Here is a 15696-nt window from a genome sequence, read left to right as displayed (position 1 = left end):
AAGATTTACTACCATAAGGAGACTTTGTTGTAGGGTAAAAAGTATAGAAAAATACCTGACCCATCTTGAGGGTTTACTGTGAGAACTCGTATAAATAGTTAGCTTCTATAAGGAACAGCTTTTGTTAAGGCTATTATTTTCTAAAATCTTGGTTAAGATTGTATTCATATATATATTCATATATATGTCGAACTTCCCTGTACTCATACTTATCCTACAATATCTTCATATCGCTAAGCCAAAGCCAATATAAGTAGTTGCTATGTTCGTCTGTTGTATATAGATAGTGCTAGCTCTATAAAGGCATGCAGCCTCGTTATTATAGAGCTTCCATAAACATCTATAAAAAAGAGCAACATATTAGCTAATCTCATTGCCTTTGCTGCGCTAACTATCGTCACGAAAGTCACGTCACATTGAACTCTGCTCATCTCTGCACCGTAGCAATCTCTTATCCCCATCGAGCAATGGTATGAAGCTGGGGTGGTTGCAGCTTAAACGACTTGGGGGCTCGCTTTAAATAATTAAATACCAATGACACTTAAACGTAAATCATGAATTTTGCAAGGGTTCGTTCAGGGCCACGTGCAGAGCAGACACTAACTGCTGCTGCTGTTGCTACTCCTGCTCGATAAGACATTTGGCAATTCTATGTGCAGAGCGGGCGGGTGCCGAGGCTAGTGGGCACAGGCCAGTTCGTCTGACCGTTAACAAAGACGGAAAATGTCAACGCCGCCGGAAACAACACCCAAAAAATTACTGTTGCAAAATGCTGTACAAGTTTCCGCTTCGACTTTGTGCTTCCTGCAACGGCAGCAGCAACTGCAGCAAATCCCCAGCTGCTTCAGCTACAACATTCCAGCAGCAGCAACAACAATGACAGCGACAATGACAGCACAATGGCAACAACTCTGTGTAGACAACAATTTGTTGCCGTAGACAAAGGCAAAGTCAATGTCGCCAGAGTTGTCAACGCTGTTTAAAGTTGCCTTAATTGCAGTTGTTGCTAATGTGTATGTTGCTGTTGCTGCTGCCCTTTGTTATTGCTGTTGCCGTGTCTGTTGTTATGGCTGTTGCTTATGTTTTTGATGTTACTGTTGCTACTGCTGCTGTTGCTGTCGCAGTTGAGGTTGCTGCTGCTGTTGCTGTAGCAACTGCTACTACTGCTGCTAGTGTTGCTTTTGTAACTAAATTTGTTGTTGTTGCTGCTATTGCTGTTGCCGCAGGTGTTGCTCTTGCTACTGTTACTTTTGGTATTGCTGCTGCTGCTGCTGTTGATGCTGCTGTGCTGTTGCTGCTCCTGTTGCTACTGCTGTTGCTGTTGCTGCTCCTGTTGCTACTGCTGTTGCTGTTGCTACTGCTATTGCTGCTGCCATAGGTGTTGCTCTTGATACTGTTGCTGTATCTATGGGTGTTTCTACTGTTGAAATTGCTTTTGCTGCTGCTGATGCTACAATTGCTATTGGTGTTGCTGCTGCTGCTGTTGTTGACGCTGTTGCTGTTACTACTATTGCTGCTTCTGTTGCTATTGTGGTTGCTGTCTCTACTACTGATTGTTCCTGCTATTGATGTTGCCACAGGTGTTGCTCTTGCTATTGTTGCTGTTGCTGCTAATGCTACTGTTGCTGTTGCAGCTATTGCTATTGCTACTGTTGTGTTGCTATTGCTATTGATGTTGCTGCTGTTGTTATTGCTGTTACTGCTGTTTCTGCTATTGTTGTTGTTGCTGTTTCTGTTGCTGTCTTTATAACTGTCGTTTCATAGTCACATGCATAAAATATGTTGCATACTTCGTGGAGCAAAGCAGACAACAGCCGCCAAAAGGCTGCTCTGCCCTTATACCCCTGCTTCAGTCGCTGTCGCTGTCGTTGTTGCTGTCGCTGTCGCTGCCAACGTCGCTGCCTTTCATGCTGTTAATTATTATTATAGACGTGTGAGTGTCCATCTGTCTGGTGCACAAGCAGGCGACCCAACGACCAACCACATGCAATAAAACAGCACTTAGACAGCATGACACACACACACACACACACATACACATACGCATACATATACAGGAACACAGACGTCTGAGCCATCGCCTCGCCAGGCCAAATAGTCAAACGGCGCACCGGGGAATACTTTGCCAAATTGCACTGCCCAGTTTCTCTTGCTCCTGTTTCGTGCTCTCCTTCCATCACCTGCTTCAGTTCAGACAGACATCGCTCGCATCCTTGGCCACTTATTTGACTGCACGCTTTTGTCGTCCTTTCATCTCTCAAAATATTTTTGCTCTTAGTCAACTTACTCATGTGTTTAAATGTGTGGGTGGGCAGCGCGTGTGTGTGTGTGTGTGCGAGTGACATTCTATTATGTCTGCTTTTAACTATTTAACTACCGTTTTTTAGTTTCGTTACATAAAAAAGGAGCATAAAGGCTTAGTACTCTATATATATCATATAGAGACAAATATATTTCAAGCTACTTTTATAATTAGAAAAGGGTTTTAGAGGATTTTATGTAAAATACGATTTGATTTAGTAACAATCTCGCGACATACTTTCCGGCCACATCCTGGATGTTCTCTGCAATTTTTGCTTCTAGAGGTGAGACTTCTGTCAGGGATAACTCAAAGGCGTTTTGTAATTCATCACTCTGCCATTGAAACTGATCCCAGGACAGATGCGTTGCCGATGACTAAAGGTTACATTCAAGCACATTCCACTTCTTAGTCCATTGCTAAAATGCTTCGTGGCATGGGTCTATTTATACTCTAATAAAATATATAGCATACTTTTTAGGGCTCTCATTTAGCTGCTATGCCATTGCCCAACACATTTACTAACCAAATTATGAAAGCCCTTTATTATTTATATACCTTCAACTAAGCTTACCCTTCCCTTAATATGCGCTTAACTATTTATGTCCCAACTACTTCACAAATCCATTCTATGTCCACTTTATCCAACTGCGCACCAATATGATTTTGAGCCACTCGAGGCTTGACCATCCTTTCATTCGCTTTAGCTGCACAAATCCGGCTAAGAAGTTTTTCCGTCCGCTTAGCGCAGTGCAAGACGAACTTCCCCAAGTGTGGGTGTGGGATGGGGCTGGCAGGGTTTACATTTAAAAGACATTATTGGGTTTGCTTTTGTTTTTATTCAGCAGGTGCGCTAATCGCCGGCTAAGCTAGTCGGAACCAAGAAGCAAGTCAGCTAATTAGCTGACACTTTGTCTTGGGCCACTTAATTAGCTGGCCAGTAGTAGTAGATATAAATATATATATATATGTATATCTGTTGTCGTGTGTATATATGTGCATCAGTACAGCACGCCTCTTACATAGAGATTGTTGGCTGGGACAATTGCATTCCAGTTGCGCAACAGAAATGGGCGCCAATTAAAGTTGGCGACTGAATCGGCGCCAGCCAAAAGTTCATCATGGGGCATATTTAAACTTTTTCTGCAAATATGTATGTGTGTGTGTGTGTGTGTGTGCGTAACAGAGTGTATGTGTGAGCATGATTTTAATTCCATTAAAATTTGCGCGCAGCATTCAAAAAACGTATTTACAAACATAACAATTGCAATAAAACCAGAGAAGTAAGAGAAAGAGAGAGGAGTAGAAGAAAGGGATAGAAATTGAAACAGAGAGAGAGAGAGAGAGTAGAGTTATACAAAGAGTGGTACAGATAGAGTTGGAGTTGTCACAATTAAAATATTTTCATTGCTAATACATTTTACTCGTATTTTAAACAGATTTTTGCTTTTGCTTTTCTATTTTGTTTTTTTTTTTCGTGCTCTGCGCTAATTAAATGTGTAAATTTTTGCAACTTTTTAATTGAATGCGACAAAATGTCTACAAAAATTAAACGAAACAAGCTGCATTGTCAGCTGCAACAAATGTTGACCAAAAGTTAAGCAAATGCTACAAAAAATGTGCAAATACAAAATGCTATGGAAAATTTCGAATGCAGACAACACATTTGTCAAACTATATAATGTAGAGATTATAATAAAAAAATATTAAAGCAGATTCGAAGCTTCGATCAAATGGCAGATGCACAAAACTTTACTCCTCCTTGGGCTCTAATGCAGGCACCTCCCAATATTGTTCGTCCTGGTGCTGTTCGTCTTTTTGCAAATTGCGAAAGCTGGCATATTTCAAGGCAGCGCCTAAACAGAAATCGAGTATATATATAGGAGGGTTTACATAGATATTTGGTTGATCAAATAACACACCTGTCAAAATGCCACCGCCAATGGCTATAATCAAAGTCAATGCAATGCCAAAGAGTTGATAGCCTGCCTGTGAGCTGGCATTACGGCCCAGACCCTGTTGAGGGGGATAATAGGATTTAGTCTGTTGTTTAATTGCAGCTGCTCAAACGCCCACTTACGCCCATAATTTTGGTTGTCGTGCCATTGTTGCCCACCATAGCGGGGAATATATCCTGTAGCTCCGATTGATAGTTATCCATGGTGACCAATGAGGCATAGATAGCAGATGCAATTGCCGAGATGAGCGCTGGCATCCCGTGCAGATTGTGTACGCCGCAAGTGTCGTGCAAACGTAGGTTGCTTGTTAGCCAGGGCTGCAATATACAGGGTATTAAATGTTTAGTTATGTAAAGAAAAGCTCTGCAATGATCTGTCTGTTAAATTTCAATGTAATCGGTATGAAAGCCCTGTTTAGCAAGTTTGTCAACAGGGTATTAAGCTAAAGAGCCACAATTCACCATGAATTCACATACATTCTTTTTGGAATGCTGTAGAAAAGTTCTTTGGCCTCGCATGTGAAAGTTCAAAGGGTATGAACCTTGTTTTTTGTCACGTAATTAAACGCTATTAAAGTGCAAAATGCAACTGGACAGCGGCCTCGACTGTTGGGTCATTTAGAAAGGTGTACATTTATATATACACACATAGACCTCTACGCCGGACGGAAAGGCACAGAAGGAGAGACAGAGATATATATATGAATTGGGAGTAGAGTTTGTACGTGCAGCAGCGGCCGCCGGGCAACAAACTTTACTCATTAGCGTCACATTTTTCGACTAGGCGCGCTAATTAAAACGCAACAGACGATGGACCATAGCACAGGAGTAGAGGCTCATAGAGTCAAACCGGGGCTGAAACTTCAACTCCAACTCAAACCCAAGTTCTCACTCCCACTTCCATTCCAACTCCAACTGCGATTCCCACTCAAACTCCAATTAGAATAACGCCTCGTATTTGCATGGATTACATGCATTGCCCAGTCCACCTTTACGGTTGTTCAACTTACGGTTAAATAGCGATAGCCGAGCACCGAAACCGTGCCGGCGATAATGCCAATTAAGACAGCGCCATGCGCTCCAAGAAGCAGATTGCAAACGGTGCCAACGGCAACGCCTCCAGCGAGCGTCGAATTCTGCACGTGCACCATATCTAATTTATTCTCATGGCTGACAAGCGCCGATACAACGAAGCTGGTCACTGGAAGCAGAGAAGGAAAGAGAAGCATACGGTTAAAACAATAACAACATGAACTGAGTCCATCAACTACAACTCAAGTGTTCTCCTAGTTACGTTATCAGCCTGTTGGCAGGCAGCAGCTGGGCTTTCTTTTTGCCTTATGTGCACCATTTACCAATCGTATTTGTTTTATTTGCAAAGAACAATATATTTTAGAGCTTGGCGGCTTCCTGGATTTAGGTATGGGTAGTTACAAGTACTTTAACAAACATCGATATTAGTAAATGATCATCGATAGCTGTGTGGAAGCGCTTGTATATTGACAGTCTGGCAGCGCTTGCTTACATATTCGTTTATTCCGCAAAAAAAGAATCAACCGTCTCGGTCGACCGCTCGACACGTACTGAATTCAAGCTCCTATAGCTGTGTTGATCGTCTCAATGTAGAGAGAGCAGAGACAAAAAGAGTCGAATCGAACTTGTCTCAACATGTTCGCTCTACGTGTTGTACATTTAGTGCAATAGCTCTAGTCTCTATATAATTGAATTGGTAGTTGGAAGAAGCTAGCTTTGATTTACCTTTTTTATGTACCGTGTAAGTTACTTATAACGGTTTCAATCTTCTAAGCTTGTTGATATTTTGGTAACCGTCGGTAGATGTGGACGATCATCAATAGCTGTTTGGCAACACTTTTTCTTTGCTAATTTGGTCACACTGTTTACTCAATAATTTAATTTTAATTAATTTAAACGCAAAGTAGTTGATTCGGTTGTGCCCTAAAGTTAATAATTTTCATGTGGCAAAGCAAAAGAAAAGAAAGGAGTGTGAAAAGCCATAATCTAGTTTTATGCCTTTATTTATTTTTTTTTTGTGAGAAACTATAACAATGGCTTACCGTCATTGCCAGTTGTGTTTAATATTTATTAAATGTGGAAATGTGTTAATTTTGTATATATGAGTGTTTTTTGGTGTGTGTAGTTAAGCAATGGCATGATTGCTGATTTCCAAAATAGGTGCTAAAATCGTATAAGAAGCTATCTTCAAATATTTTCTTCTATAGTGTTTTTCTTTAATTTTTGTTATGTGCTTAGAATAGCGGATTAATGGAATGAGCGTATTAAAATCAACAGTTACCTTCTTATTGGACCTTATTTTTGATGCCGGTAATTACTAATCAAAATATTTTCTATGCATAAGTTTTCAATGATGACATACGGCTGTATTTATGTATATATGAATGTGTGTGTCAGTTTGTACTATTTGTGTGTTATTTGTGCGATGTCTCAGCCTAGAGATGGTCATTCGTAAGGCTGTGCTTACATGGCATCACGAAAGAGCACGAATATTTTATATATTGCTTAATCATAATAAATACAAATATAGATTAAAAAATTTTATATTAAAAATAATTTAAATAAATATTATGCTTATGTGTCCATTGCTAGTGTCATCCATTTCTTAATTTTATAAGATATCCCTATTAGTTCAAAAGTTGGACCCAGAGGCTTGTAATGAAAACACATGAACATCTGGGTGCATGTATAAATAAATACATTGCGACAAGAGATAAATGAGAGACTGAACTGTAGTTCTAGTCAGCTAACACGAATATGCAGAATTTCGCACGAAAATTGCCTCTCCAATGCTTAAAAAATAATATTTCATTAATTATAACATTTTAATTTAATTATAAAATATTTTGCTTGTGCGCCCATCTCTAGCTAAGCTCCAGTTGGTAATGACAACATTCTCTTAAATCATCCAAGCGAAGCAAATGGGCCACAATGTTCGGCCACAACCGCAGTTCATAAACACAAAACTAATAAAAATGTAAACAAGGCAACGGACAAGTCCTCTCGCTCTCTCCCTCCTTCTCCGTGGCTACTTCTCGTGCATCCCATCCTTTAGTTGTTGCCCTGACAACAGAGGGGAACACTTCAGTTTATTGCCCGGGCTAAACATAAATCTCGGCAAAAATAACACTAAATACTTAAAAATCTTCATTTTATGGCGAAACATATGTTGCAGCAATAATAATTTGCATAAATTAGTTAATACGGGACGTTCCGCTCGGTTGCTGTGGCAACTGCAAATAAGCAAATCACAACCGGACCAAGCACAACAACAACAACAACATTGCAACCACAACAATTTCAAAAACAGCTTTTGACAACGTCCAGGCGACACGGAATTACGAGTACTGCAAAATTTCTGGCTTTAAAATCAATTAAACAACATTTTTACAACCAAGGTCCCTGAAATGAAAGCTAGGGCAAGCCGTAAGCAACCGAGATTTGGGGCGTCAGTTGTTTCTAGCTTGTTGTTAAACCCCATATCCTACAGTTGAAGGGCATATGCAGTCTACTGATGCTGTTTAACTCTATGTAACGAGTAAATGAAAGAACCTTCTTTTTTGTTGTGCAAAAGTAGCTAAAAATTTCAAATATTTAAACTAAATGATTTAAAGTTTCTCTTCAATAATTACATTGATCGATAAATGACAATCGAACTTTAAGCACACAAAATTCTTGAAGTAGCTATATGATATCAAGCAGGGTATATACTAGTCGTATATAATTCCCTTTTACAGCTGATGTTGTTGCTGTTCCTGCTGCTTGCACATTTAACAATTTAAATTAACGCCAATGGTGTCAGTTGTGACTATAAAATGTGTTTTGTGCTTAACCGTTGTGTTGGCCCCAATGCGGGCGACGGGCTACGGTGGCAATATAGTCGGAGGACTGACCAGGACTAGGATCATGACTAGCAGCGGGACGGGCGACAGGCCGAGACTGGGAGCCCGGCCAGCCTCGTTTTGAACTTGGTGTGAAAACAACAACTGGGGCGTATTTTGCTGTTGGCGCCGCATTTGGACACCAAATGGCGTCGTCGTCTGCTATGCATGTCGCAGCAGCACCCGCATGACCAACACACACAGTGTGTATATGTGTGTGGGCCACACCCCAACGGTAACCGCCTCTAATTTCAGGCATTGAACTGAATCCCAGCTTTAGTTTAATTAAGGCAACACAACTAGCGAGCCAAGTAACCAGCCACTGAACGCTGCGACATGGCCCCTAAAGCGAAACACACAGCCAAACGGGCCCCACACGTTGACTCAACTAATCGCACATCCTTCCGCATAAAATGTCCTGCCACGCCGGCACACAGCTATGGCCAGCTATTTTTTTCATTATATATCCATTTGGCCGTTAAAGGCATAACGATTAACTGAAGCTGTTTGTCGCATTTGAATGTGTATTTAATTTGAAGGAAGAGTTAAATAATTGAATAAAAGTTAAAGTGAATTATGGGTCAACTAGATGTGGTTTTATAGGGGTCAAAGCTCAAAATTGTCTATAATATACAAGAAAAAATTAAACAACAAATTTTTTGCATTTGTTTAGCAAAGAGTTTGGGTTAGGAAACACTGAATTTTTGAATAATAAATGCTGTCTTTAAGCCAAAAGCCTTCAATCTGAATTTAAAAAGCTGCCTAAATATTCTTATGTATTTATGAATCGAAAACATTTTATGAAATAGAAGATTAGAAGAAAGAAAATTATTTTCTATAATTCTGCTGAGAGCTGGGATTTGAACCCCCAGGCAACTAAACTTGCATATAAAAATATTTACTTCATATGGCATTATTATAATTCAGATACATTTTGAACTAGACTTTACTTTGCATAGGTAAATAGGAATTTACAAATTGTATTCTTAGCTGTAAAATGGCATGTTAATTAGGCAACAACGCTTAAAGTCATGCAACTCAACTTTCTTTCACAACAAGCTAAGTTTAAAGGCTGTCTGAGAGCAGTCAATGATAGATCAAATTTCAGAGCTGAACAATTAACAGCTTAATTTAAAGGCTAAGCTAATCAAAATCCCGCACTCGAAGTTTAATTAATTTATTAGGTTTGAATTATAAATTTAATCAAAAACCTTTTGTCTCGACTATGAATCGCAAGTTTGTCGCAGGCGTCTTGCTGATATCTTATATATACTTAAAGTGGATTAAAGTTGGATTCAGAACAAATATAAATAGAAAATAGAGACAATAGTTTGAAAGAATATTTGAAGTTCAACTAGTTTTTATTTTTGCCTCTTCTAAACTCAATGTACTTGAAGTACTCTCCAATAATATTTCAACATATTATTTTATATCATTATTGTCGCCAATTGTTGCTTTCTTCTCGTTCGAACAACTCCTCTATTATCTATGACAAGAATTTCTTAGCGTATTTCAAGTTCGTCTAAATGCTGTCTCTACTTTTCCTCTAAGTTCTCATATGGTCTGATGGCACTGTTTAGGTGTTGCCTCCACTGTTGCTGCTGCTGTTGCTATTGGTGTAACATGAGGGCTTTAATATCCATGGCAAGGCTCTTCTCTGGCCACAGACGCCTCCGTCCAGTGTCGCCAACAGATCCCCTGTTGCGCCCCCTCTCTCTCTCTCTCTCTACCTACGCCTTAACTCAGCTTGACCAGTGTCCAGCGCTCGCTCAGCTTATCTCAGCTGCTGTTTCATTTGTTGTTGTCCTCGGTGTTGCTGTAGTCATTGCCGGACGCCCTTTTGTATACATTTAATTTGTGTTTTGTTATTTACATTAACCGAGCCAAGAGCACAAGCACCTCGCCCTTCGTCCCAAGGACTCCTCTGCCTCCTGGCCATGTTTTTGCTTTTAGCACATTTTCTATATGTTGTGTACGACATGGCCATGGTCAAACATAGTTGACCCATACATAAACACACTCACACATACACACACACACACGAATAGACAGAGCGATGTATACACAGAGTTAAATGCTGGCCAGCTACAGCTCCTGGCTCTTTGCAACGTTTTTATGTGTGCTACGTGCTCAAAATAAATTTTGAAATGTGTTAACGAAACTATTTGACATTTAATTAGTTTGTGAGTTGCATGCATAAAGATTTGAAGAGCCTGGACCTTTTCAATTTTAGCGAATGGCGACTGGCGACTGGCGGCGCCTCGGCTAATGGCAGTGCCAACATTATAATTAACGCAGCTGGACAGGAATACATATATATATATATATACAGTGTACATAGTATACATCTTTACAAGATAGAGGCAGCTGAGCCGCCACTTGATTCAGCTAATTGCCTCGCAACTGTGTGCCGCCTTCCAATCGAGGCACGTGACTCACCTGTTGCCGCGGCTAATGAGAGGAACGTGTTCAATATGGCCCGCTCGCCGCCGTTGCCAGCTGCCAGCACTGAGTTAAAGCTCGGCCAGTATACCCAGAGAAAGGTGGTACCGATCATAGCGAATATATCCGATGTATAGTTCGGGCCCTCGTGCTTGCCCGCCTCGTTCTGGTCGCTCGATGGACGCAGCATCATGGCCACAGCCAGGCCAAAGTAGGCGCCAAAAGCGTGCACAGTAATCGAGCCACCACAATCGCAGATCTGTGCAAAAGAAAGGGATTGGAAGTAACTGATGGTATGTGATATGGAACAGGATAAGATTGAAAGAGAAGTCGGTTGAAAAATTGATAATATGTTGGTATTGGTAACTCTGAGTTTTATCTGAAGACTTGTGGGGAGAAGACTTGAGTAAGATGAAGTCAACGCTTTATATTATGGATACATGTATATATTTCTGATCAATATGTCTGTCTATTTAGCTGACTTTCTAGTCACTATGCCTTAAGCTTAACCTAGCAATAAAACTCTACTGAATTTGGAGTCTCTGTTTACTTTAAATACAGTTTCCATGGAACAACAGCTTTTTCTTTTGTAGGTTATATTCCTATTCCACATAGCAACAAGGCATAATCCATCATAAGCATCGGAATGACATGAGGAAAGTTTTAAACCAACTTTTGAATATTACTTAAAAGTAATTGAAACAATCTCAATAAAATAAAGTTTCTTTTCTGAATAGCGCTGAAAATAATAAAGATAAATTTACAAACAGTGTCCCTTCCTCTACGATAGTGTCTCATCATCATAATAACTCTTTTCTTATTTACCAATCAGATTTGCTTTTTCAAATATAATAATTCACAACTCCCTCATTTCTTTTTCACTTACACTCAGTATATTTAAAGCCAAATATTCATTGGCAGCGAACAGTGCCACCTCAATGATGGACATGCAAAGCAGCTGAATGGGCGTGGTCCGTCCGAGCAGTGCGCCCATGCTGATTAGCGGCACGGCGGCGGCAATGTCTGCGTCTATGATGCTTTCCAGCGAGAGGCTGAAAGAGACAAGAAAGAGAGAGAGAGACGAAAGAAGATTTAATACTTGAAGCCAAATGAAATGGCAAAGCAAAGAATTTAAAGTGTTTTTTATTTGCATCGTGACTTTTGCACCCCAGAATTCCCCGCCTCCCAAACTCTGTTGCCTTGTTTGCCAAGGCACTTAGTTGAAGTAGTCGCTTCTGCGACGCGCTCAAGTGAAAAGCACCTGCGAATCCTGCTCAAGTTAAAGTAATTACATAAATTCATTATGTCTTCGAGCATATTTTTCTTAATTTCTTTAACTTATTTGCTTTGGACTCTGTCTACGCGCGTGTATGTGTGTGTCTGAGTGTGTTTGCATACTCAAATGCAATTAATTAATGGCCATTGCTCAATTATTTAGATTGGCAGGCAACGTTTATAGTTGCTGTAGCTCACCTGATCTTGCCACCTTCCATGTGCAGGAAGCCCTTCATCAGCACCGCCCACTGCACCACCAAAGCGGCCAAGAATAGTGTATAACCCGTGGCACTATAGCCATACTTGCGCAGAAATGTCATCAGAAAGCCAAATCCAATAAATATCATAACCTGAATATCCTGGAATTCTGGAAGAAGCAAGTAGAGGGGTTAGAAGGTATATGATAAAGGAATTCCGAAAGAGCTACAGAGAGATTATAATCGACAGATAGTGATTAGGGATGAATGAATAGAGAGAGAATATTTATAGATGGAGTTAAAAATGATGACCTAAATCACCTGATTTTCTATAAAGAGAAGCGAAGGGACTTAGCCACATCATCATTATATTAAACCTTTAGTGCATAAGTTCCGTCAGGAGAGCGCTTGAGAACATGGTATCATCGTATAGAATTTTACGAGCAGAATATCCTGGAATGCTCTAAGCCTAGGTATGAGATCGCTCAGCTTGTGCCGCGTGCCTTGGCACGCTTATTAATTGAGTCAAGTCGTTGCAATTAATTGGCCAATTGTCTGCTGCCAAAAGTCAATTGCATTGAGATTGATGTGGAAGCCCTAGACACAGCAAGGCTAGCCGTGTGTGTGCATTAGTGTGTGTCTGTGTGTGAATTGGTGTGCGGGTGCAATTAGTGTGAAATGCGGTTTAATTTATTTATTATGAATTGCAACAAATTGTTTACAGAGACACATTTACATAAATTGAAATTAATGACTTTAATTATTCATTTGTGTGTGTGTGTGTGTGTGCTTGCAGCGGCTCGGTTTTCAGTTTCGTTTTTGGTTCTCGCTTTGGTCCCACTGTGGCAAAAGTAATTAATGCAATTGCTGCCGTGGGACTTTAAGTGGACTATGCGCAAAAATAACTTTATTTATTTATGAGACACCAAACACCTGACAAACACACACCAACACATAGACAAAGGTCAACTGAGATGGAGAAGCAGAGCGAGAGTGTGTTGAAATGTCAACTGGCATGGGTAATCGTCCTCTTAATATGCAGGATTAACTGAAGCTTGGGCTTGTGATTGCTTTTAGCTCTAATTAATTCTTAAAAAATCAGAATCATTTTTACCAAGTTTGACGCTTAACGTTCATATTTCTGCTCTTATAGTAGTATAAATCATGATATAATATATAGATTAAGTAAATGGTTCTTTTAGTGTAGCTCCAAGACTCACACACTCTAGCTCGCTTCGATATATAATTATCTAAATGTTCGTTCATTTAGCTGGCGTTGTCTTTATGAAATCGTCCAGAAGAGCTTATCAGTTATAGATGTCACGCAATCGCATCAAGACAATCAGCGACTGACAGCTTGGGGCGGGCCCCCATGCGAGCCGGACAGCTCAGATAAAATGCCAATCTTGCTGACAAGTCAACATCGAGTCAGCTGGCTCGAGTCATTAGCGGTCAGTTGACGGTTTGTCGTCATTTAGTTGCTTGCCTGTCAATTAACTATTGATTATATCATATGACCCTTTCTAACATAATAAACTAACCTTTTTAGAAGCTATTTCCATTAAGAGTGGAGAGCAAACTCACTTTTGATTGATGTTGAAAATATTTCATTTGTTTATTAGAGAAGGCGATAAATATTTTAACGGGTTTTTTAAATATTTAAATTAATGTATATAAATTAATATTGGATTTTCTGGTTTTTCCTCCAAAATTAGTATGATAATAATGATGATAATGGGAGTGAGAATCTGAATTATAATTAGAATAGGATGGAGAAAGAGTCTCGGAATGTGAATGAAATGGAGAAAAATATTGAGAAAGAGAATGAGAAACAGAATAAGAATATGAATGAGATGGGGAAAGAGTCTCGGAATGTGAAAGATATGGAGAAAAATAATGAGAAAGAGAATGAGAAACAGTATAAGAATGAGATGGAGAAAGAGTCTGGGAATGAGAATAAAAAATATAATGAAAATCAGAAGCTTTATACATTAACGACGATAAAGGGTATCTATTAGTCGAACACAAAAACATAAACTCAATTGCCTTCCCCTGCTTAGACTGTCGCAATTTTAATGTGCTGCGTTTAATTTTAGATTTAACAATGGATGCAACACGGGCTAAATATAGACGTTGAGTGCGCGTGAGCCCCGGCGAGGGTAGGAGAATGTTGTGGCGCTGTGGAGTAGCTGACAACTAGAAATGATAGCTACTCACGGGGATATTTTGAAACGTGTTCGTTTGCTGATCCAGCGTCTTCATTGTCGAGGCGTGCTGGTAGAGCGGACTTGTCGTAACGCACGAAAAGCCAGAATAGAACCAGGAAAACTATTTGTACAATCATCAGGACAACGTAGCCCGACACTTTGCTCGCCGGCGTATGCATGATGGAGTCCGTAAAAATGCAACAAAACTGTATCTAGATATATATGTATATATAGATTTGTTGTGCGTATACAAGACGGGAGTCGACGGTGATTGGAGTTGTGCGCGGCTCTTGCACTGCGGCTCAAATCCGCGTCAGAGCCGTTGAAGCACGCGTGTGGATACTCCGGGGAATTAGAAGCGTAAGTGCAGCAGACAGGAAGTCTTTCTCACTCTCGCACGCTGTCTCTCTCTCTCTCTCTTTTCTGAGCAAATATTTGTACGCTTTTTAGTTTTCGCGCGCGTACCCTCACACACACACACACACTCTAACTGGCACACGCGAAATGGAACGATCTGCTGCTGTTGAGCGCAATGCACGTACTGATGCCCAACTCTGGGTGCGAGGTTCGTAAGTAGCTGTCGCTTGGCTGCTCGCCGTTCAACGGGGCGTATGTGCGATATATCCGCGTCGATTTATTCACATGATATAACTATTTGATTTAATTTGCCTCGGCTACAGCTATCGCTATGGCTGCCTCTGCACTTGCTAAATTATTCAGCGCTGCCCCCTAAAAAGCATTTACATTGTGTGCTCGCATTCGCGTTGCTTTTAATTTATTTAAATTGTTTTGTTTCAGTTGCATTCTAATTTCAATTTGAAATCGTTCTATCGCCCGCCTACACTTTTACTAAAATGGAAAGATGGCCATGTCTTCGTGTTATTGCACCCGAAGAAAACTTTAAGAATTTGCTAGGGTTTCTTTTAGATAGTATTTAGCTTTTCAGGTTTTTGTTGGAGCAGTAAAAATTAATATTGCGATTTCTCACTAATCCTAGTCAAGTTTGTAGATCTAATATTTCTATTATTATAATTTTCTTTATTATAATTCTTTTCAAAAGTATTCTAAGTGTATTACATATTCAGTTTACTCATTTACTCATATTAAAAATGATGCGGCATTTTCTCCCAATGTCTTTTATTTACATAAATATGCATATCTCATCTACGCCTGCTTTTAATCTTTAAGCATATTCAGAGAAGCCAAAAGTATCAGTGTTAACTCTCTGGCCATCATCAAGTAGAGTTCAAACCATTTTCTTTAAGTGTATTGCTTGCTGAATCATTACTCATTTCAACTTGCAACCACTGAAAGTTTGATATTTTGATTGCTATCGTTAGCTAGCCACGCTCTAGAATTTCTTTAACTGATAAGCGACATAGAAACCGAAGTAAGTCAGCTATGA

The 15696-nt window shown here is 39.9% G+C and overlaps 1 protein-coding gene across 1 annotated transcript; it reads right to left on the bottom strand.

Moving 5' to 3' along the window:
- Positions 1-4011: 4011 nt before the first annotated feature.
- On the bottom strand, positions 4012-14891 carry LOC111604483 (ammonium transporter Rh type B). Its single transcript, XM_023322570.2, has 8 exons — positions 14302-14891; positions 12086-12254; positions 11499-11664; positions 10610-10871; positions 5267-5457; positions 4380-4574; positions 4222-4315; positions 4012-4155 (listed from the first exon to the last, which is right to left on the bottom strand). The coding sequence occupies exons 1-8, from the start codon at positions 14468-14470 to the stop codon at positions 4052-4054; spliced, it is 1350 nt and encodes a 449-aa protein (XP_023178338.2). The 5' UTR covers positions 14471-14891; the 3' UTR covers positions 4012-4051.
- Positions 14892-15696: the final 805 nt, after the last annotated feature.

The sequence above is a fragment of the Drosophila hydei genome, unplaced genomic scaffold (assembly GCF_003285905.1).
Source record: "Drosophila hydei strain 15085-1641.00,03,60 unplaced genomic scaffold, DhydRS2 tig00008128-arrow-arrow-pilon, whole genome shotgun sequence".
In the NCBI taxonomy this organism is placed as follows: Eukaryota; Metazoa; Arthropoda; class Insecta; order Diptera; family Drosophilidae; genus Drosophila; species Drosophila hydei.
Note: the sequence above shows the minus strand (reverse complement) of the source record. Positions and strands in the feature narration are given on the sequence as shown.